The following is a 19,312-nucleotide window of genomic DNA, read 5'->3' as shown; positions in this document are numbered from 1 at the left end:
TTCTATAGAATATAATTTTTCTCCTTGAAACCTACATTTTAGGGAGAAGAAATAGTGAGAAGAGAAATTATATTCTAATGAATTTTTGAGATTGAAATCTTAGTAGTACAGTGGCTTCAAGTTTCAAAACAACAAAAGCTTTTATTTCTGTCACCGTTCCAGGCATAACTGGACTAGATGAACCATATGCATAAGCTTCAAAAATGGAGGATGTTTTCTTTAATTACCATATATTTTATCAGAAATTCATGAGTACTTAAAAAATGTAATACAATTTTAAAATGCTATACTAATATTTAGTATACTCTTGATAGGCTACATGGAATTTAGGAACAATATACAGTAGTCTAATGCTAAACATTTTTAGAAAGCTGTTTAAATCAGGAAGACAAGAAGATTGCTGCCTAACATGTCCTTCTCTGCTTCCAGCCAGTGCTGTTCTTGTCACTGCTTTTGTATGCCCTTGGGCAGTATTTCTGTTTTATTTTTTAAAAAATATGGATTTTATTTTATTAAAAATATAGCTGAACTGTGAAGATTGTTGTATAGATGGAAATGAGATACTCCATGATTTTGTTAAGAGTTAAATCTCTATTTTGCTTTCTTAGGTGACTGAGCTGAACTTAGAGATCTGAGTAGTAACAAAATGTAGCTATGTGTAATAGAATGAAAGATTCTTTTACTTATGATGAGTTTTGATGGTTTTCTTTTAAAACAAAAATCTTGTTGGTAAAATAGCTATTATATTTTTAAGTTTTGTTTGAAATGTTTTTCTCTAACTATCCTTTCTGCACAGTTTTTGTTTATAGATATTAACTGCCTGGAAGAAGGCAGATTAATATTAGTGCTTTTAAACTTTTTTTCATACTACAAGTGCTTACAGAATTTTGCATGGATTTCCATTCTTACTAATACTCTTCTGGAAGTAAATTCAATATTGCTATCCTTTGCCAGGAGATACTGATATAGTATGTGCTGTTTTGCTGAATCTGTGAAAGTGATAAACTAACTTCAGAAAGGAACAAATTGGAACTGTCAAAGATAGTGGTAGCAATATTGAAAAGAAGCATTTACTTCACTGTGGTACAGTCAGCTCTCCGTTTTATGGATGACTCAACTTGGGGGGAAAAAACACAGATAATGTAGATATTTAGGACAATGGCATAGACATTACACCAGAGTGGCTGTATGCACACCTAGTTTAGGATTTATATGGAGACTGAGTATTGTGAGTGATTGAGTCTCATCTGCATAATTTGGATTTCTGGAGAGGAAAGAAGGCTTATTTGGGAAGATTCAGTGCGAAATCTCACCTGGCTCTTTGTGTTTCTACTACACCTAATCAGATAACTCTTTGAGAATTTGATACACTTTTGGTCTGTGGGAATCATTTTGCATGTGATTCAACAGTACCCACTGTGGAGCTAGACCAGTTCCTAAAAGATTACTTTCCTTAGCTGAAAGGGTAGGACTGTGTTACAAGAGTCGACTTGGTTTGTAAGTCTTGTTAGCTCGGATTCCATACCACATAATAGTGGCTAACCTTCTGGAGGTTAGCTGGTGATCCCTAAGGCAGCATGTTTTTATTTGTACTGTGCTTGTGCTAGTATATTTTGGTGATGCCAAACCCAGACAGTTCTTAAATATTTACACTTGTAATAAAGTTAGTTTACATCCTTGATAAACTGTCCACTGATGATTTAGTATTACATGCCAAATATAGAATAATAACATGAGTTACATGAGTCAATATACTGCTAAGGTAATGCTTCCTTTTTTATGGTTGTACATCATCACCACTGCTTCCCGTTCTTTTTCCTCCTCTGGTATCAAAGCAAATGTTGCTATACTCTTGAAAAATAACAAACATAATCAAGATTATTCTAAAACAGTGTAGTCCTTTTTGTTAATAAAATTTTTTTAAGTAATCATGTCTTTCAGTCAGCTGAAAATAACATGTTAACTTTTTTTATATATGAAAAGTTTATTTTAATGGCTATCAGGATGCAAATGTTAGAGAGAGAATCCTGTTAGGCTCTAAGGTTTGTATTTGATGAATGCGACTGTCTTTTATTCTTTGCATTATTTTACATTATTAATTTAACATATTTATAAAATAGCAAGACAATAAGCAATGAATGTTACAGTACTACTTCTCATGACTTCTTTGGTAAAGCAACACTAAAAATGTTTCTAATGTTACAGGAATCAAAGTAGAAGGGATATCTGCTCATTGAGTTGAATCCCCGCTATTCTAGTGTTACATACTATCAACTTTCATAAATCCAATGTTAGAATGAATTATATTTTTGTACTGCAGTAGTGAAGAACTTTCTTACAATTTTTTTTCAGCCTGAATCTATTGATGGCCATTCCAAACCCATTTGTTTGTATCTCAAAGTTGACCTCTACTAGAAACATCTTATTTTCCTTCCACAGTGCTTTTATCACAGAGTACTTACACATTTTTATCCTCTGTCAACCTTCACATAAGTTGTTTGAATAAGCCAAACCCTTCTATGTTTCTGCTCTTGAGATAAGATCTCCCTTACACAGTTCTTTTAGCAGGCCTTTGTTCCACCTCTTCTCGTTGATCTTCCTTGCAATTTGTGAACAGAATTGTCTTTTCAGCAGTCTTCTCAAGAGCTTGTGTTACAGAATCATAGAATGGTAAGGTTGGAAGGGACCCCTGGAGATCCCTCCAACCCTCAGCATAGCCCCGTATGGGGATTGAACCCGTGACCGTGGCATTAGCAGCACCACGCTCTAACCCACTGAGCTAAACCTGCCCCACCGATCAGCCATCTATGTATTTTTCTTTCAACTGAGGATATAACTTTCTTTCCTGAAGTATGAGTATTTTTTAATGATTAAGGCTATACTTAATTGCCTTTATTTATTTATTTGTTTGCTTGTTTGTTCATCTTACATTCATTCATTTAATTTTGCCTTCTGTTACTAGCACAGTCAGTCTTATGTTGCATGCAAAAGAAACGATGTGCAAGAATATATGTCCTTTTCCCTCATTTCAATTATTTTATTTGTTTTGGAGTAAATTGTGCCAGCTGATCATAGACATGACATAGGCATATGTAGTATTTCAGATTGTGAGGGAGAGTAATTTTAGGCTCCTGCTGGCGATAGTTACATGCTTCCTAGCTGCAGACTCAGTGGCACCTATCCTCCCACCTTAATAATGAACAAGGTAGTAGACAAAGGAGAATGGGTAATACTGTTATATAAGATAAGTTTATGTAAGAAAAGCTACAGGAATGTTTAGTTTGTTTGTCAAAGCATACTTGGCAATTTTGCAAAAATGTTAAGTGCAAAGTTGTAAGTGATTCTGTTGCAATGGTAAATAAATACAAATCAAAGATGTTTGTTCAAAGCATTTTTCCTAAATATTGGGTGAAAACCCCACGCATGATAGATACATAGTGGTAATCGAAGCTTATCTCCAGCTTTGCTTGTGAACTTTGGATTTGAAAGTGATTGTATTTCCTCCATCCAGACTTGTGATTTTTACAACAGATTCTATATAAAGTGTAATATTCTTGGATAAACTGCTTATGCATCTGAACAAACATTGTATGTAGAGTTGAAAAAATATGAAGTACATTAATTATGTAGATACATTAATTTAAAATGGAAATGGAGTGTAATGTGCTTAAATGTAAAGTTTTAGTAATTTTTTGATGGGCAGTACCATCTCCAAAATTGAATATAAAGATTCAAGATGAGAGTTGTCTGAGCTGTTTGCCATGTACTCCTAGAAATTAGTGAAAAAAGCTATTCAGTTGATCAAATTTTATTATTCTTTGTTTCATTAGGGTTAAAAAGTGACAGGTATAAGTTAGTATAGCTCTATAAAAGCTTAGTTTTGTTGCTGAGTTTTACCGGCTTACAGGACAGCTGCAAATTCTGTACTTTCTATGTTGTTGCTGCTAGAAATATGAAATGTTTATAACCTAGAGAACTGTAACATATTAAAGAGTAGTGAAGACCATGTCGATATATCCTTCATGTCCTCTTGCCATACACACTGTCCGCGTAAGTGTGGCAACTCACTGCCTGAATTTCAGAATAATTCTGGTTACCTGAATGACTTGTTAATTTCAGCAGAAACAATGACAAACAGCTGCTGTTCTGGCTTTTTTCTTTGATGTTATCTAGCTGTCACATTTAATTTTGGAAAAGCAATAATCTGTTTTAATTTTCACATTTCAGGAGAATGAGCCAAAAGTAGCAGTCTGAAAAACTGTGCATCAGCCATCAAGCCTGAAAGCTGCTTCCTTTGTCCTTCTCTTTTCTGCTTCCTGACATGTTGTTTTGTTAGCTTATGAGTAAAAGCTCATCTTGTTTGATTTTGCTGTATTGAATTACCAGTGGTCATTCATTTTGAAATGCAAATGCATTGCTTTATGGAAATACAGCAGCAAACATCAGCTAACCCGGTTCTTATTTTTAGTGTACTCGTGTCATGTGGACTCCGCCTCTTCGTGAAAGTTTCTCATACCCATTCCTTGTGCTTCAGATGTTGCTTTTGACCTATATTCTCAGGTACCTTTCAATTTATACTTAGCTATTTACAATTCTTTTTAAAATTGAATGTCACAGGGCATTATATGAATACTGTGTTGTTTTGCAGATACCAGCTGTTACTAGTTCCAGTGCCTTTGTATGCTGCAACAATGGTATCATTAGCACAGAAACTTCCTTGTGGCTGTTTACATGGCAGACACTGCACTAGAACTGCAGTAATATTGCTCATTTGTTAAGAGGAAAAGCATTGCAGTTTCAAGATATCACTGTAATACAAATCATATTTAACTTGTTGGCAAATACATACCTAAACTGCACATCGGAATTTTTGGTTGACTTCCTAATGAGAAACAAGTTGATATTTCATCACCTTATTTTTGTCCCTCTTAAGGAGTGGTAGGTTGGTTGCACTTGGAGTATACCTGTGGTATGCAATAGAGGATGCAGTAGGCACCTATAAGCTAGTATGTCCATGCAGCTTTCTATGAGTGTATTAGCTCAAGCTTTTAGAGCAATCTCATTACATTAATGCAAGGATGCTCTTGAGGTCATATTCCTTGTTTCATAAGGGATTGCTCTTAACTTGCAACATGCTTATGTGACTATCTTGCCTCTGGTTTGAAAAATAAGCCTGATACTTCAGGGATTTTCCACCAAACTCCGTGGTGTGAGATTCTCAGTATACTTCTGATTTAGCTAAACTTTGTATTTGCAACCTCAAATTTTCCTTTTTTAGGTCATGCTGATTTGTAGTCATTAATGACTAAAACAAAAATACATTTTGCTTAGTTGTGACTAACCTGTCATTTTTAGGTGCACCTAAAGGTATATACTGCTTAGAAAGATATTTTAAGCAACAGTTTATAGAATGATTGTTAGATTTTATATCAGAATGGCACCTTCTCATTTATTGCTTATTCTTAAAGTGTAAGGTGAAACAAAAAGGAGAAAACTGCACTTTTACATTAGGATGATCAGAGTGTATGTTTTCTGCACCTATAATTATGATGCTTCTTGAAGTGGATATTTAGAAATTTCAGCACCAGGTCCTGAAAATGTGTTAAAACATTTTAAGACTTAACTTTCTGATTCTTGCTTCAGGAGCAGCTTTGTTTTGTGTATAGCAGTCTTTTGCTATAATACAGGAACTGTCTTTGGAGTAAGGCTAGAACTTAGATCCTCCACTACTTTTATCAGTTAAGTAAAACAATAGTCTCATGTTTAGCATGACTTTCAGTATCAGCTAGTCTTGAGACTCTCTGAGAGAACTGATGATTAATTTTACAGAGTTTGACAAGACTGTGAACACATAATCTATTTGATTTGTTTTTTTTTTTTTCCCAGCAGACTATTTATGGTCTTTCATCTAGTGGAGGCCACTTAGTAAATTTTGAAATGTAAGTTTTTTCAGAAGTAAATTCAAAGCTAACACAGAAATTAGCATGTCTAGTAGCACCTGGAGAATAGACTTTATTCAGTTAAAGATGAGTTTCAATTTTGAGAGAGAGATAACTATTAAAGAGGATTTCAAGAGCTCCTTTCTGTATTTTCTTTTCTCTTCTGCCCTGAAAGCTTCATTCCAAGAAGGGACATAGGCAAAAGAAAAATGTGAGATAGTGACTGTATTCCTCTATCATCCTATCAGATACAGACTGTTCTGAGAATATTTGTGATCTTGGCAGAAAAAAAGAAATGAATGTGACATAATTGTTAAGGTATTACAAGGAGTTGGACCTCTACAAGAGACATATTTTGGCCTGGTATATTACATGCTGCCGGGAACAGACATGTCTGGTATATAGTCACTCTTGAATTGGATGTTCTTCAGAACTATTGGAAAGTGAGTTGTTTTTGGAAACTGATGGAAAATTGATACTAAATTTGCTTCAGCGATGTTATCTATAGTGGATCAATGTTGCTAGCAGGCGTTCAAGGTAATCTTGTTTTTATTCTGTTCTCTGCTCTACTTTTGGATAATACACAAATATCTATGTAGTTTAACTTACTGATACCTATTCTGTCTCTTTTTCCCAAGGATTCCGAATATTAATACAGGAAGCTTGATTGCACTGTGTGTTTCTAATGTCTTTTTCATGCTTCCCTGGCAGTTTGCTCAATTTGTTCTTCTCACACAGGTAAGATCGTATGCAACTTCAAATAGCATCTTTGAATTATTTAGGCAGATTGACTACATTCTACAGAGAGTCACTGAATTTACGACTATGCTGATGCTTTCCTTTTAGCCAGACTTCACTCTCACTTTCTGGAAAGATTCATGCTATTTGCTACAGCAATACTTTTCTAGTGGTCTTAAAAATGTAAAAGTTGACCACTTACATCACTCATTTTTCTGTTTCCAGGACTAAACAATTAAGCCTTCCCTTAAAAGCAGCCTGCAGCCTAAGATAGGTACATTATAACAAGTGCAGAACAAGACAAAATTTGCAAATTGAATTACAAAATAAATTAAGGCAGTGGTCTTGCATCACTTTAGGTTATACAAAATTAAAAAACAAATTTTAAACTGAGCAATTTTTGCATGGCATGTAGTATCTGGCATGATTTTGCATGATTTTTGATTTGACTTTGATGATTCTGTGACTAATGACATAATTTTGAGGTAATGAGGTAATTTAGTATTTACTATGTTTCTGCACTGACTAATGTGAACAAGAGAGTACTGACATGCAGCATTCTTCCCGAGTGTTTAAATTGACTGAACTGTAGCCCGTAAATCAGAAGCCAGCCATGTGTCCATACCTTTTCACTTGTTTATCCCACTCAAAGTTGCTACTACTTGAATTTAGTTGATAGTCTGAACAATCAGTCTGTGCTGTGGTACATGTATTTTCTAACAAAAAAACAGGAAGCCTTTAAAGTATATAAAATACTTTAAGGAACCTGTCGCTATAAACTCCTAGTTGTTTTTTTTCTGTTTTGTTTCAGAAACAATTATACAAGGTGGGGTAAATACCTGTTTAAGATTCTGGGCCTGAAATTTGAAGTTATGGGCTCAATTCATAATTTCATGGATTTGCTGTCTTATTTTTATGGCAAACTACTTAATCACTGAATCACATTGTCTTCATCAGCAAATTTTGGTTGTTTCCATACTTTAATTATCTGTAATATTTCAGCAATAATGTTAGTTAATGCTATTTTTTAGTCAAAGGTGAAAGGTTTTATTTTAGTAATATATTTTGATGTCCTTAATTTTTTTGTAAAACTGAAAACTTATTTCTTAAATATTCAAATATGTGGTTTTAAAAATTGATGTATGATTATTCACAGTTACTTTTTCTGTATGAATATGTGTTCTGCTAGGGAGAGTACATCACTTTAAATTGTTTTAACTATCTTTCACTTTTGATTCTAGATAGCTTCTTTATTTGCTGTGTATGTTATGGGTTATATCGACTCCTGCAAATTACAGAAGATACTCTCTGCTCATATGGTAATTTTCTTTTGTTTTTAAGCTAAATTCTGTCAACCAGGTTAGCGTATCAAAAGAAACTAGCTGTCTTAAGTGCGTTGCTTATTTATCAGATGATTGAACAAATGCAGTAATAAGGGGTGGAGGGTCTGCATTTGAACAATTTAATCTGACCTAGATCACAGAGTCAGAAACTAGAATCCTTTTGGCACACCCGCATCTTTGAACTCAAGAAAATCAACAGCTTGCAAGAATTGTGGAAATACTTGTCTCTCCTTTTTGTCTCTACTTGTTATATGAATTTAAAGACACTGTCTCAAACAGCAAACTAGAAAATACACCAAGTAATAAAATATGAACAGAAAAAGTTGAAAGTGCAGCATTCAACTCATCTTATATTATGGTTATTAGAAACCAAAAATGGAATGTTAGCAAGTCAGGATTAGAGAATAGTCTATTTTTTAAAGAGAATAATCACAGCTAGAACTGGGTTCTGAAGATTACTGTAATCTTAAGTATATGAAGGTGTTGTGGTTGAACTGTTCTGGAAAATAGTAAGGAAGTCAAGATAAAATACTCATCTGAAGAAAAAAATACTGTGTCAAAAATTGATGAAAATGTCAACAAAGGCTGCAGAGGTAATAAGCAGAAGGCATGTAAAATTCAGCATAATATATCTGATTTTCATTTTTGAAGTTACAATAGTGATAGAGTTTTGCTACAAGTTTCTTGGAGAGTGATTAGTCTTAAATATACAGAAAGACATAAACTTCTTTGAAGAAATATGGCTGCTTTTAAAAATACATTTTTGCTTAAATTTTGCTAAAGAAACTCAGTGTGCAAAAAGAGAATGTCTGCCACAGCAAAACAGCTTTGAATGTAATTGTACTTCATATGTATTCAGAATGATAAAATACTGTAAATCATAAAGTTCTGTACAACTAATTTCTGAAGTTAACTGAGGACACCCAGTGGTGTTTCTAGTCAGACTTGTTAGAAAAACTTTCAAGTAAGCTCTTGGTTTAGTAATTTTTTTTTTGTCAGAAACAGGATGAAATACTTAAAACTTCCTGTCAGCAGCCGTATCATAATTTTTCTGGTAGCGTCGTAAAAAGTCCAATTTCAGGTCAATATACAAGCATAAGATTCTAGAGGAAATTTAGTGAGCCTAGCTAAACTGCCACTCTTGTGTTTTTGATTTTTTTTTCTTTCCACTTTTCTATGGAATATGAGGAAGTCTAACCATGAAAAATAATATGAGTTCAAAAGGCTGCATATTTTATGAATAAATGCATTATTTTTCCTAGTGTTCCTGTATGTAGGAGAAGGCCCAGAGACTGACCATTGATGTAGCTGTCCAAGTTAGAAAATTTGATTCATCTTCTTTCTCTTAGGAAAGAAATCTTAAAAAATTAGAATAGGCACAGCAGAAAATCAAGACACTGGATAAAAGTTGTATTTCAGCTTTGAGTTTCAACCTAATCAATTGAAATAGTTATGTGTATATGAGGAAAGTGTCAGATTAGAATTTTGCATTATTGAATTCAGTAATGATTTAGTGTGTAAGAAATAAAAACAACAACAAACATTTATTCAAGATTTTTAATGTTTATCTGGGATTCTGAAAGACAGGATACTGATACAGTAATTTGAAAAAATGTGTATGTTAGGAGTAACTTCTAAAATGTAACTAGTATGCCACATAAAATGAATAAGGCTTGTGATCAAATCTTTCTGTCCATGTGTACTTACATTTTAGTGTGAGTTACTATAATAGTCTACATTTGGCTACCTTATAACAATTGCATCCTTACAATCAGTGTTTTCAGAAGAATTCTCTGAGCTGGGTATGCTATGAAGCAAATTTCTTTAAATTTCAAGTTGGTAAAAAAAATTCTGTACTTAGACAATTCTTATTTTTATTTTAAATTTAATTATTTTTATTTTCTTATTTCAGGTATCTCTTGTAGTGTGTTTTATTCTGATGTTTGGTAACTCAATGTTATTGACATCCTATTATGCTGCATCTTTAGTAGTTATCTGGGTAAGTTGTTTAAGAAAGAAATCATGAGAGATGCTAAGAATGTCATACTGTACTGTTATTGAATGCATTGATGTGAAATGTGAAATTGTTGCATTGCCAAGCAGTTCAGAAAGATTGTTTTTACCTGGCAAACAGGATTAGACCTTTTAAGATATTTGGAAAATGAATAAAAACATATATATACATATATATATATATGTGTGTATATGTATATATACACATACATACACATATAGATAGATATTTTTTTACATCAAGACCTCTTCACAGGGCAGCTGATTAGGGCTCAACTCTCTTCTTTTTATAGGTCAAACTTAAATTGTGGAAAGATGCACATGCTGGCTGGCACCTTTATAAAATATTAGCCCTAAATAATTAGAAAAAGAGAACATGAGCAAAGGGGAGTTTGTTTTAAGATGTTTATGTATTGCTTGTGAAACTGCAAATACAAGATAAATGACTAAAACATATATAACGATAGTCTAAGACTATTTGAATCTGCTGAGCCCCAGTGTGAAATCATTCATCCAAAACTCATCATCCCATCGTCATCTAGCTCTGTTTATCTTAAATATGAAAAATAATCCCTAACCTCTTTCAGTTTCATATGGTTTCTCTTAGGGAATTGTGTGCATGGGAAATGGGAGATAAGATTCCTTGGACTGGTCTGGTTTAACGTACTACATTCATCTCCATTTCTGATTTTTTTTTCTTCTCTTCTCTTCTCTTTTTTTCTTTTCTATTTTTTGATTGCCTCTTTTTCTCCTAGAAGCTTGCAGTGAGCTCAGTGAATTTTCTTCTGTCTATATTTTATCCTTCAGTAAATAAGTGGTAATATCTCACCTATGCTAAGAATAAGCTACTTTGGCTTCTGGTAGTCACTGTAGTATAGTCTGCTTTTTATAAACTCACGCTGTAGTATCTTCAGTTGTTAAAAGTATCAACTTTTGGTACTAAATTATATAGCTACATTGAGTTTCTTCTCTGCTTTTTGCTTAAGGAAATTTTTTTATTATTTGTCTATTATTTGATTGTTTGTAGTAATCTCAGTGCCACATATGCAGTAGGTTTCTAGAAGCTCTTATGTTCATTTTCTATTTTTCTTAATTACATTTTTCATCAAATTGGCTTTATGTGAGTCTTCCTTCTATCCTAAAACAAGAAACAAAAAATGATAGTAACCTTTCTTTTCCTCTACATTCTGTTTCCTCCTTTGAAAATAGTTTGCATATGAAAATTGTGCTGCTAATAATTATTCAGTGTTTCAGAGGTCTCTTGTCATTCATGGAAACGGATATAATTCCATATTCCTATTGACTTTGATATAAAGCAGCTTATAACTGTATAATATAGAGTTTTTACTTGGTAAAGAGAAGAACAGTCTTCCATTTGTTGTATGTAAACTGCAATAAAAGTTCTTAAGTTACTATGTCTGGTCTGTGCAGGGTGAAATTGCAAAATCATATACTCTTTCTTACTTTAGGTTGTATGCATTCTGGAATTATTATTATAATAATTATTTTAAATAGTTGTTTGGTACAGTAAGCTCTTACTAAAATAAAGTAATAATCTGAGATACTGGAAGATGTTGTGTGGCTATTACATCTTACCTGAAAATTCACATTCTTTTTGTTATTAGGGAATTCTTGAATTGAGTCCAAAATTCTTGAAAAAGAGCAGAAGAGAAGTCAGTTTATGGGTAAAGATTTTGTTATATTTTGAATTTCAGAAAAGGACTATTACTTGTATTTGATCTATTTGTTTTTTATGAAATAGAGAAATAGTTTCTGGTTTAGTTTCTTGTCTAGAAACACAGCTGAACTGCTGAATTCAAGTAAATTGTCCATATTCCCTGAAATTAATCTTCATTTAAGGAAAAAGAAAAAGAAAACAAACATATATTTATTTCATAAAATTGAAATAACATCCTTTCTATAGCAATGCATTTTATTTTATACTTCCAACTTGAACATATTTACAGCTGCTAAGATCTATATGAAATTCCCTTTAAAATAAATGAAAAAATTTAGAAGAAGCAGTGCTTGATATGGAGATTAAGCTAGTGTATTAGAGATCCACATAAAAATCTGTCCTATGTAATTATTGTTTTAGAATCTTTTTGATAACAACAATAAGCAGCCTATAAATAAATAGGATATGGTTACAGGTTATATTTAATTTATGATTTATTTTAGTTTCTGATGCCCCTTATGTTAGCAGGAGCAAGTTCATAGGAGATGGAAGAAAGTTACTGTAGAAGCAAAAAATATGAAAGTGTTTAGAAAAGAATTAAGTACCTTCCAGGAATATAGGTTTGTTTGCAGCTAGTAAATATGACGATTGAATGCAACCAGCAGTCATGTTACCCCTCTGATTGCGTTAAAGGAAAGTTTGTATTTTGTTGCTATATGCTCTCTGAAAGTATCTGTTCCTAGTGTCTGTCAGATAGGTTGCCCTATTCAGTTCAGTTGGTTGTATAAAGAAATGGAAGTAACTTCAGTTAGATTGTCTAGAATTTCTTTTGCATCATTCTGGTGTAGGGATAAACCTAATCTATAACTAAAAGTATAAATTATTTTATTTGTATTTCCAAGAATTTCTAACTTGAGTTTATCTGGTGAAGGTGCTGTAAATAAGCAAGTCCTCCAAAGGGTTGGATTAGTAGAACAGTACAAACTCATAATGTTGGTGGAAAATAATCCTACTACCCCAGTGTATGCAAAACAGAATTCAAATTCAGAGGATTTCAAAGTTAGTCTGCCCTGTTTAAAAGCGGCTTAGGTATCTCCTCTGTTACAATGCAGTGTGTAGTGATACAGCCATAACATGAATCAGTTACACAAAAATGATTTCAGCTGTAACAGGAGGAAAATACAAAACACCACAATGCACTCTACTTGGTGAAGCGTACTTGGTTAGAGGTAGTTACACTTCTTGGTGGTGACATTTGAGGGTTTTTGACTAAGTGCTTAATTTAACAAGCTTTTCTAAAAAGCAAGTTTTTTTATTTCAACTTCATTTAAGACGTGTTTATATCATTTTGAATATATTTTTAAGGTCATTGAAGGATGTGCCTGGATATTTGGGACAGTGGCCTTGAAATATCTGACTTCTTTAGCGTTTGGGATAGCTGATGATGTAAGTGTTCTTTCTCTTAGCTTAATTTTTGTTCAGAAAGCTGTCTGGTGTTACATAACACTTTCTTTAGGTACTGTTTTCTAATAGATTCATGTGATAGTGATACTTACAGTAATATTTTATATGATAGGTCATTTACGATTCTATTTTTTTTCCTTTTTAAATTAAATGAAACTGAAGTGGGAGTTAGGTTAAAAAGTAACATTATTTTGTCAGTGAAGCATGATGTTGAGAGAAGGTGAGTTAAAATAGGAAGAAGGAAATTTTCCTTAGTCTGGAAGTACACATGCCCAATAAGATATTTTAGGCCCATGGGAAGCAATTTAATGAAACTATTCTCAGGCTTTGAAGTAAGTTTGGAATGTTTCATTTATGTTAGAAAGCCTCTTTCATGTTTTGTGGAAGAGCATTACTTTACACATGGAACCTTTATTTTCCTACATTTCTGTTATGTAATTACGTATTTTTTTATTTTAAAAATCTCACTTGAAACAGGTTATATTAAACTTTATAGCATCAGGGAAAGGGAATAGTATAGTAATAAAACTAAAAATCAACTAATGGCAAATCAGAAAGTAATACATATCAGCTGAAGTCAATGGAGGCTCCAAGAAAAGTATTGATGTGTTTCATTTATTTAGGTTAGTTTCTTTAGAAAACTTTTAATTTTTAATATTTTGATTTTTATCATCTTACTTACATATTTTCCTGAAACCCCCAGGGTTACTTTTCCAGAAGTGGAGGAGAAATTGTGTAATTGCTTTCCCATTCATTATGAATTATCATTTTGAGATACTGTGACCTAAGCTGTGAAAAGACAAACTTTTTTACCACTGATTTAACAAATGCTTTGTTTGTCTGTAAATGTGGCTTTGTAGAGCTTTATGCATTTCTGGTATCTTATGATATCTTTTCCTATATTTGCTCAATTCCTTAGTTTACTTTTCTGTGAAGCTAATTTAAGAAGACAGTTTTGAAATCTTTGTTATGACTAGGAATCCTCATTGCACTTTGGCCCTTTTATTACCAGATTCTGCTGTTTAGATGTTATCTATGCAGATGCTACATCAAGGGGTAAAAGGTGGCAAGCTCGTATCTTAAAATGAGTATGCAAAAACTGTACACTTGTTGAGCACAGTCCCAGTGATAACTCCCTTATTCAACCACTTCCCACTTTTTATTTTGTCCAAGCTCTCTTATTGAAAACCTCATTTAATCTACCTGAAAAAATTTTTGGTGCTTTTGTCACAATATTGTAAATCCTGTAGACTTCTCTTCTAATTAAAAATCTTTATATTTACATTTCAGCTGCTTCATTTCAGCACATAGGCCAATTTTACTGACTACTGCTTTTGTTTTTTATTTCCTACCAGGCTCATATAGGTAATCTGTTAAAATCTAAGTTTACTGGCTACAAGGATTTTGATACATTGATGTACACCTGTGCTGCAGAATTTGACTTCATGGAAAAAGAGGTAATCTGATCAAATCAGATCACTGTGGAACTGGAAACCTTTTGGTTTATATTAATTTGTAACTTAAAACATGTGAGAACCGTCTCTTCCTTGCATCGTAGGGCTTTTCTTTTTTGGAATTCAAGAGGTTACTGGTGAAGTTAGAGACATCAACGGACTTCAGCTAAATTTAACTGGCTTTGTTACTTTTTTTAAGTGGACTAAAAGGACTGTTTTGATTTCAGTTCTAGAAAACATTTGCTTGAATGAAAGAAGTGTTGATTCAAGGGCAAATGGAAATTTACAGTTTTGCAAACTTAAGATTTTATGTGGCCATTGGTAATTGATGTTGAATAAAGGGAAAATGGGATCAGAGCTATAAGGGTCCTATGTGGTGGATTTAGATTGCAGAGGAGCATTGATGCTTCTTAATTTGCTGTTAATGGACTTCTGTAGTTAATCGGTATGTAGATACATATTTAGAAATTTTATAGGTTCCTCAAACCATAGTACTCAAATTCAGATGGCATTCAATCTACTCTTAGCCTGAGGAAAGCTGGCCAAAGAAATAGGGAATATTTGCTCATGGCTCTAGTATTACAATCTCCACTGAGATTTCTGGGTAGAGTTGAAATTTTAGTCTCTTTTAAGCTTGCTTTGTTTTTGTTGTATGTTTAAATTTACATTTGCTTTGAGGAAGGATTTTTTTCAAATTATCTTCTGTAAAATGACCATTATAGCAATTATAGATGAGTGGAAAGCAGTTAATGCAGTTATTTCCATTATAGACTCCAGTGAGATACACAAAGACTCTGCTGCTACCAATTGTTTTGGTGATTTTGGTGGTAATCATTAGAAGGGTAAGTGATTGATTTAATGAATGACCTTTTCCTTGAATTTGCTTTTTAGGTTTTTTGAAGGGGCCTCTATTTATATTGAGGTAGGAGAAAGCTAGGTAAAATATGATTCTTTAAAAACTTTTGAATAAAATTTTGTATTCTCGTTACATAGATTGGGAAAAGTGCAGTCCAGAAGTCAGTGGCAAAGCTTGCTTTGATGTTAAAGTGCCAAACACAAATTTCTGTCCTTTAGCTGAGGAGAACTATAACTGTAGTTTATAACTGTTTCTGTAGATCTAATTGTGCATGATTTGTGTAAAAACAACTTACAGTTTACACAAGAACAGATGGGAAACTGAAAACTGCCTGGCTAATTAAACATGCTAACAAAGAACTTTTAGCTGGAATATTGCTTTTTTTAATCTTAATATAATCTTAGAATGGGATTGCCCAGGTGCAATTTAATTTTGCAAATATTGAAAATACATTAAAATATTTTTTGAAAGTTTATTCATACTTCTTATTGGCTTTCATTTTCTTCAGGCAATTAAATATCTTGTGTGGACTTTATCTCAAAAAGGCCAGTGTGAAAGGTAAATGTTGTCTTCTCTTTGAATATAAAACAATTTTCTGCCAGAAGTTTATTTGATTTGATATATGCTAGATAATTTAGAATTTTACATTGTGTGGGCCCCTTTTGAACTGTAGATTGTTTGCAGTTCAATAACTTAATGACTTGGATGTGATATTTACAATGTTTTTACAGGACGTCTAAAACTAAGTTTAGCTGCTGAACTTAGTTTTGGATATCCTAACCTCTTCACCCAAATGTTTTTTGGTAATATATTTTTCTGCTGTATGTTCTTAAACCAATGTTTATTTATGCTACTGTTCACTTTTCTGCCATAAACAGTGAATGCAAACACATTCCTCCCCTTTGTTTTTCTTCCTGTGTTACCAAGATACTTGAGTTTCATCTTTAGAAAGGAATCCCTACCATATTCATTTTATTTACTAAATCTGTGTAATGCTTGCTCTGTCTGTTACATCCATTTGTCATCAGCTGTTGATATTAGGCTCAAGAATGGGGAATTTGGCCAACTGAGTGTTGTTCATTTCCCTGACACATCTTTTGCTGTGTTTTCTTTCTTTTATATTTTTCTGATCACTTCAGTGATCTCTGCTTTCTGTAGTCTGATGGCCTTCTTTCAAAATTTCAATAAATGTGAGCAGGATTCACCATCCTGTCCTCACAGATGTTTTAGCAGAACAGCAGGCGTACATCATTTTGATTATATAAACATTTGTATTTCCTTCTAAGAATCCGAACACCACATATGTAGTAACTGAGTAAAGTGATTGACTCTGAAGAAGTGTTCTACTTCTTTTATGTTAGTGAGATATTCTCTAAATAAACTCTTATGTGTGAAGTAATCCATGGAAATAATTTAAAAAAATGCTAAAATTAATTTTTGGATTGCAAATAGACATGTGATGGAGGAGAATAGTTACTGATTTGCAATATGTTTCAAAGATTGTTTAAAAAAAAGAAAAAAATAGCTATTCAGGTGCTGAGTCATGCTTACCAGGTTCATTCAGTTGTTCAGAATAGTCATATATGATTCTAATATAAAGCAACTGCTTCTGTATGATATAAACGAATAATTTGATTTTTCTGTTTTTCATTCAGAGAAGAACGTTCTAACCACGGTGAGGTAGGACTCATTCTGCACAGTTCTGTTCTGAAGTTAACGTGAATATTCAATATTGAAATACAAATTGCAGTGGTCTGATGCTGATACGTGACTATTTGAAGCTAAGTATTCACTTCTGCTTCTGTTTCCTTGTTCTATATTAGGTCTGGTATATTACCAAAATAACTCTGGAATGTTGAACAAAAAAAATATATATTAGCTAATAGGAGGGGAGGTAGTGCAGGAGAGGAATCTTTTGGGCTTTTGCTGTAGAGGCACAGAATGCTAATCTTAAGCTGGGCCTTTCGTTTTCCCCATACAGACTGAGAAGGTGAATGGTTACTATATGTAGTTTTATGGTATAATTTTCTATCAGTGATGACAAAGCTTGCTATTGTTTGACAAATAACATTATCTTTTTAAAATTCCTTTTTATATGTGCCACAATGAAAACAGTTCTACATGTGATTCTTTTAGTAAAATTACCTAAACAGTGTACGGTTGCTTTTTTTTTCTTTTTTTTTTTTTTTTTTTTCCAGTTAAGTCAGCATAGAGGATACGAAATTTTCTTAACAGCTAACATGGCCAAAGCTTGCAAGAGAAACTTTTTATAACCCTTTTTGACCTTCATACCCATTTATTCAAATTCTTCAGTATGAAACCTAGTATAACTCTGGAGTAAAATAAGCAAACAGTTCACTGAAGATCAGTTCTAAATGCGCATATGGTGGCTTTAGGAAAGCCAAATAATTTACTCATTAGAGTATGAAATTACTGAATTATTTCAATAACTGGGAAAATAGTGATATATCAAAAATACTGAATCAGCTTTATAATAATTGATTTAGACATGAAGGAATGAACTCTCATTTTCCATGCATACCAGAGATTTCCTAAGGAGCTTCTGTTTTCTGGGTGTTTTAGCAGTTTATTGTAGATTGTACTATGAGAGAAATATCATGCCATACAAAATATTTTAAGCAATCAATCAGATACAGGTTTTTTTTTCAATCAATGCTTAATGTTTAACTACAGCACTTCCACAGGTGAGATAGATTCAATGTTAGGAGTGTTGAATGATGTCTCTGCTTGTTGAACTTTCTAAGCTTTTACTTTTGAAAGTGCTAAAGCAGTCTGATGCTATAAGCAGATCTGTGGTTGTGTGATTACTGAGGATAATTTTAGTTGTTTATTTCATTTCATGCTTGTTAAGTATTTTAGATATTAAACAACAAGGTCTATTCACTATTTATAAGTTACACAAGAAATTTTACATATCACGTTGTGCCTCAGGATCTTTTGGATAGCTAGCCATTTCTCTAGCTGTTTTTAGTAGTACTGTTACTGTTTCTCCCTCATGTTGTGCCATATCTTAACATACTACACATGTTTTTGTAAAGAAGATTGCAAAGTTGTTATTGCTATCTGAAATGTGAAGGTCTTTATTTTGACATACTCTTTCTTAGATAAGCTTGTAATTTAAGCTATACTGAAAAAGAAGTTGTATATTTAAGATAGAAATGAAATGTTTACGAATGCTAGCTTATGCTCCTGTGTGGTATGTTTGTTTTTGCAGCTGGTATATCATACATTGCAGCTGTTGGCGTACAGTGTCCTAGCAATTTTAATTATGAGACTGAAACTGTTTTTGACACCACATCTTTGTGTTATGGCTTCCTTAGTGTGTTCAAAACAGGTAAGATCTTTCTTTTTGATTCTATAACTGTCTCAACACTTGTATTATTACCTAGCTGTCTGTTTTTAAACAAATTTCTGTGTTTGTAGTTGCTAAATCTGAGTATACCAGTTAAAAATAAACAAATTAGTCTGTCTAAAAATAATGCTACGCATGTTCCCCTCTCTCCTCCGCCAAAGTAAAGCAAAAATCTTTTATTATACAACTTGTCCAGCTACATTATTATACAAATTAATACACTGTGAATTGAGCTTGAGCATACGGAGGCATATACTAGATTTTGTTTTATTTGAACACTTCTATGCCGTTGCAAGGTTTGTATCGACTACTGATTTTATCCAAATGGTGTTTACATTTGTTTACATTGTGCTTTCACAGCATTTTGGATTGCTTTTCATGTTTTTAGTTTATTAATTTACTCTAAAAAGACGTTTCTAAATAGTGTTGCATGTTGAAAATGATTTAAAAATCA

The 19,312-nt window shown here is 32.8% G+C and overlaps 1 protein-coding gene across 2 annotated transcripts in view; it reads left to right on the top strand.

Annotated features, from left to right (window-relative positions):
* Nucleotides 1-19,312, top strand: part of DPY19L1 (dpy-19 like C-mannosyltransferase 1) — a 51,095-nt gene that overhangs the window by 21,623 nt on the left and 10,160 nt on the right. For both annotated transcript variants that reach the window (XM_062569549.1, XM_062569548.1), the window contains 11 exons: nucleotides 4,469-4,560; nucleotides 6,578-6,677; nucleotides 7,919-7,996; nucleotides 9,933-10,019; nucleotides 11,659-11,718; nucleotides 13,077-13,157; nucleotides 14,531-14,632; nucleotides 15,400-15,471; nucleotides 15,994-16,043; nucleotides 17,141-17,165; nucleotides 18,721-18,840. In XM_062569549.1, the coding sequence (XP_062425533.1) occupies nucleotides 4,469-4,560; nucleotides 6,578-6,677; nucleotides 7,919-7,996; nucleotides 9,933-10,019; nucleotides 11,659-11,718; nucleotides 13,077-13,157; nucleotides 14,531-14,632; nucleotides 15,400-15,471; nucleotides 15,994-16,043; nucleotides 17,141-17,165; nucleotides 18,721-18,840 (867 nt within the window). The remainder of the gene's footprint in view (nucleotides 1-4,468; nucleotides 4,561-6,577; nucleotides 6,678-7,918; nucleotides 7,997-9,932; nucleotides 10,020-11,658; nucleotides 11,719-13,076; nucleotides 13,158-14,530; nucleotides 14,633-15,399; nucleotides 15,472-15,993; nucleotides 16,044-17,140; nucleotides 17,166-18,720; nucleotides 18,841-19,312) is intronic.

This window comes from Rhea pennata, chromosome 2 (genome assembly GCF_028389875.1).
Source record: "Rhea pennata isolate bPtePen1 chromosome 2, bPtePen1.pri, whole genome shotgun sequence".
In the NCBI taxonomy this organism is placed as follows: Eukaryota; Metazoa; Chordata; class Aves; order Rheiformes; family Rheidae; genus Rhea; species Rhea pennata.
The sequence above is the reverse complement of the archived record's forward strand: the minus strand, read 5'-3'. Positions and strand labels throughout refer to the sequence as shown.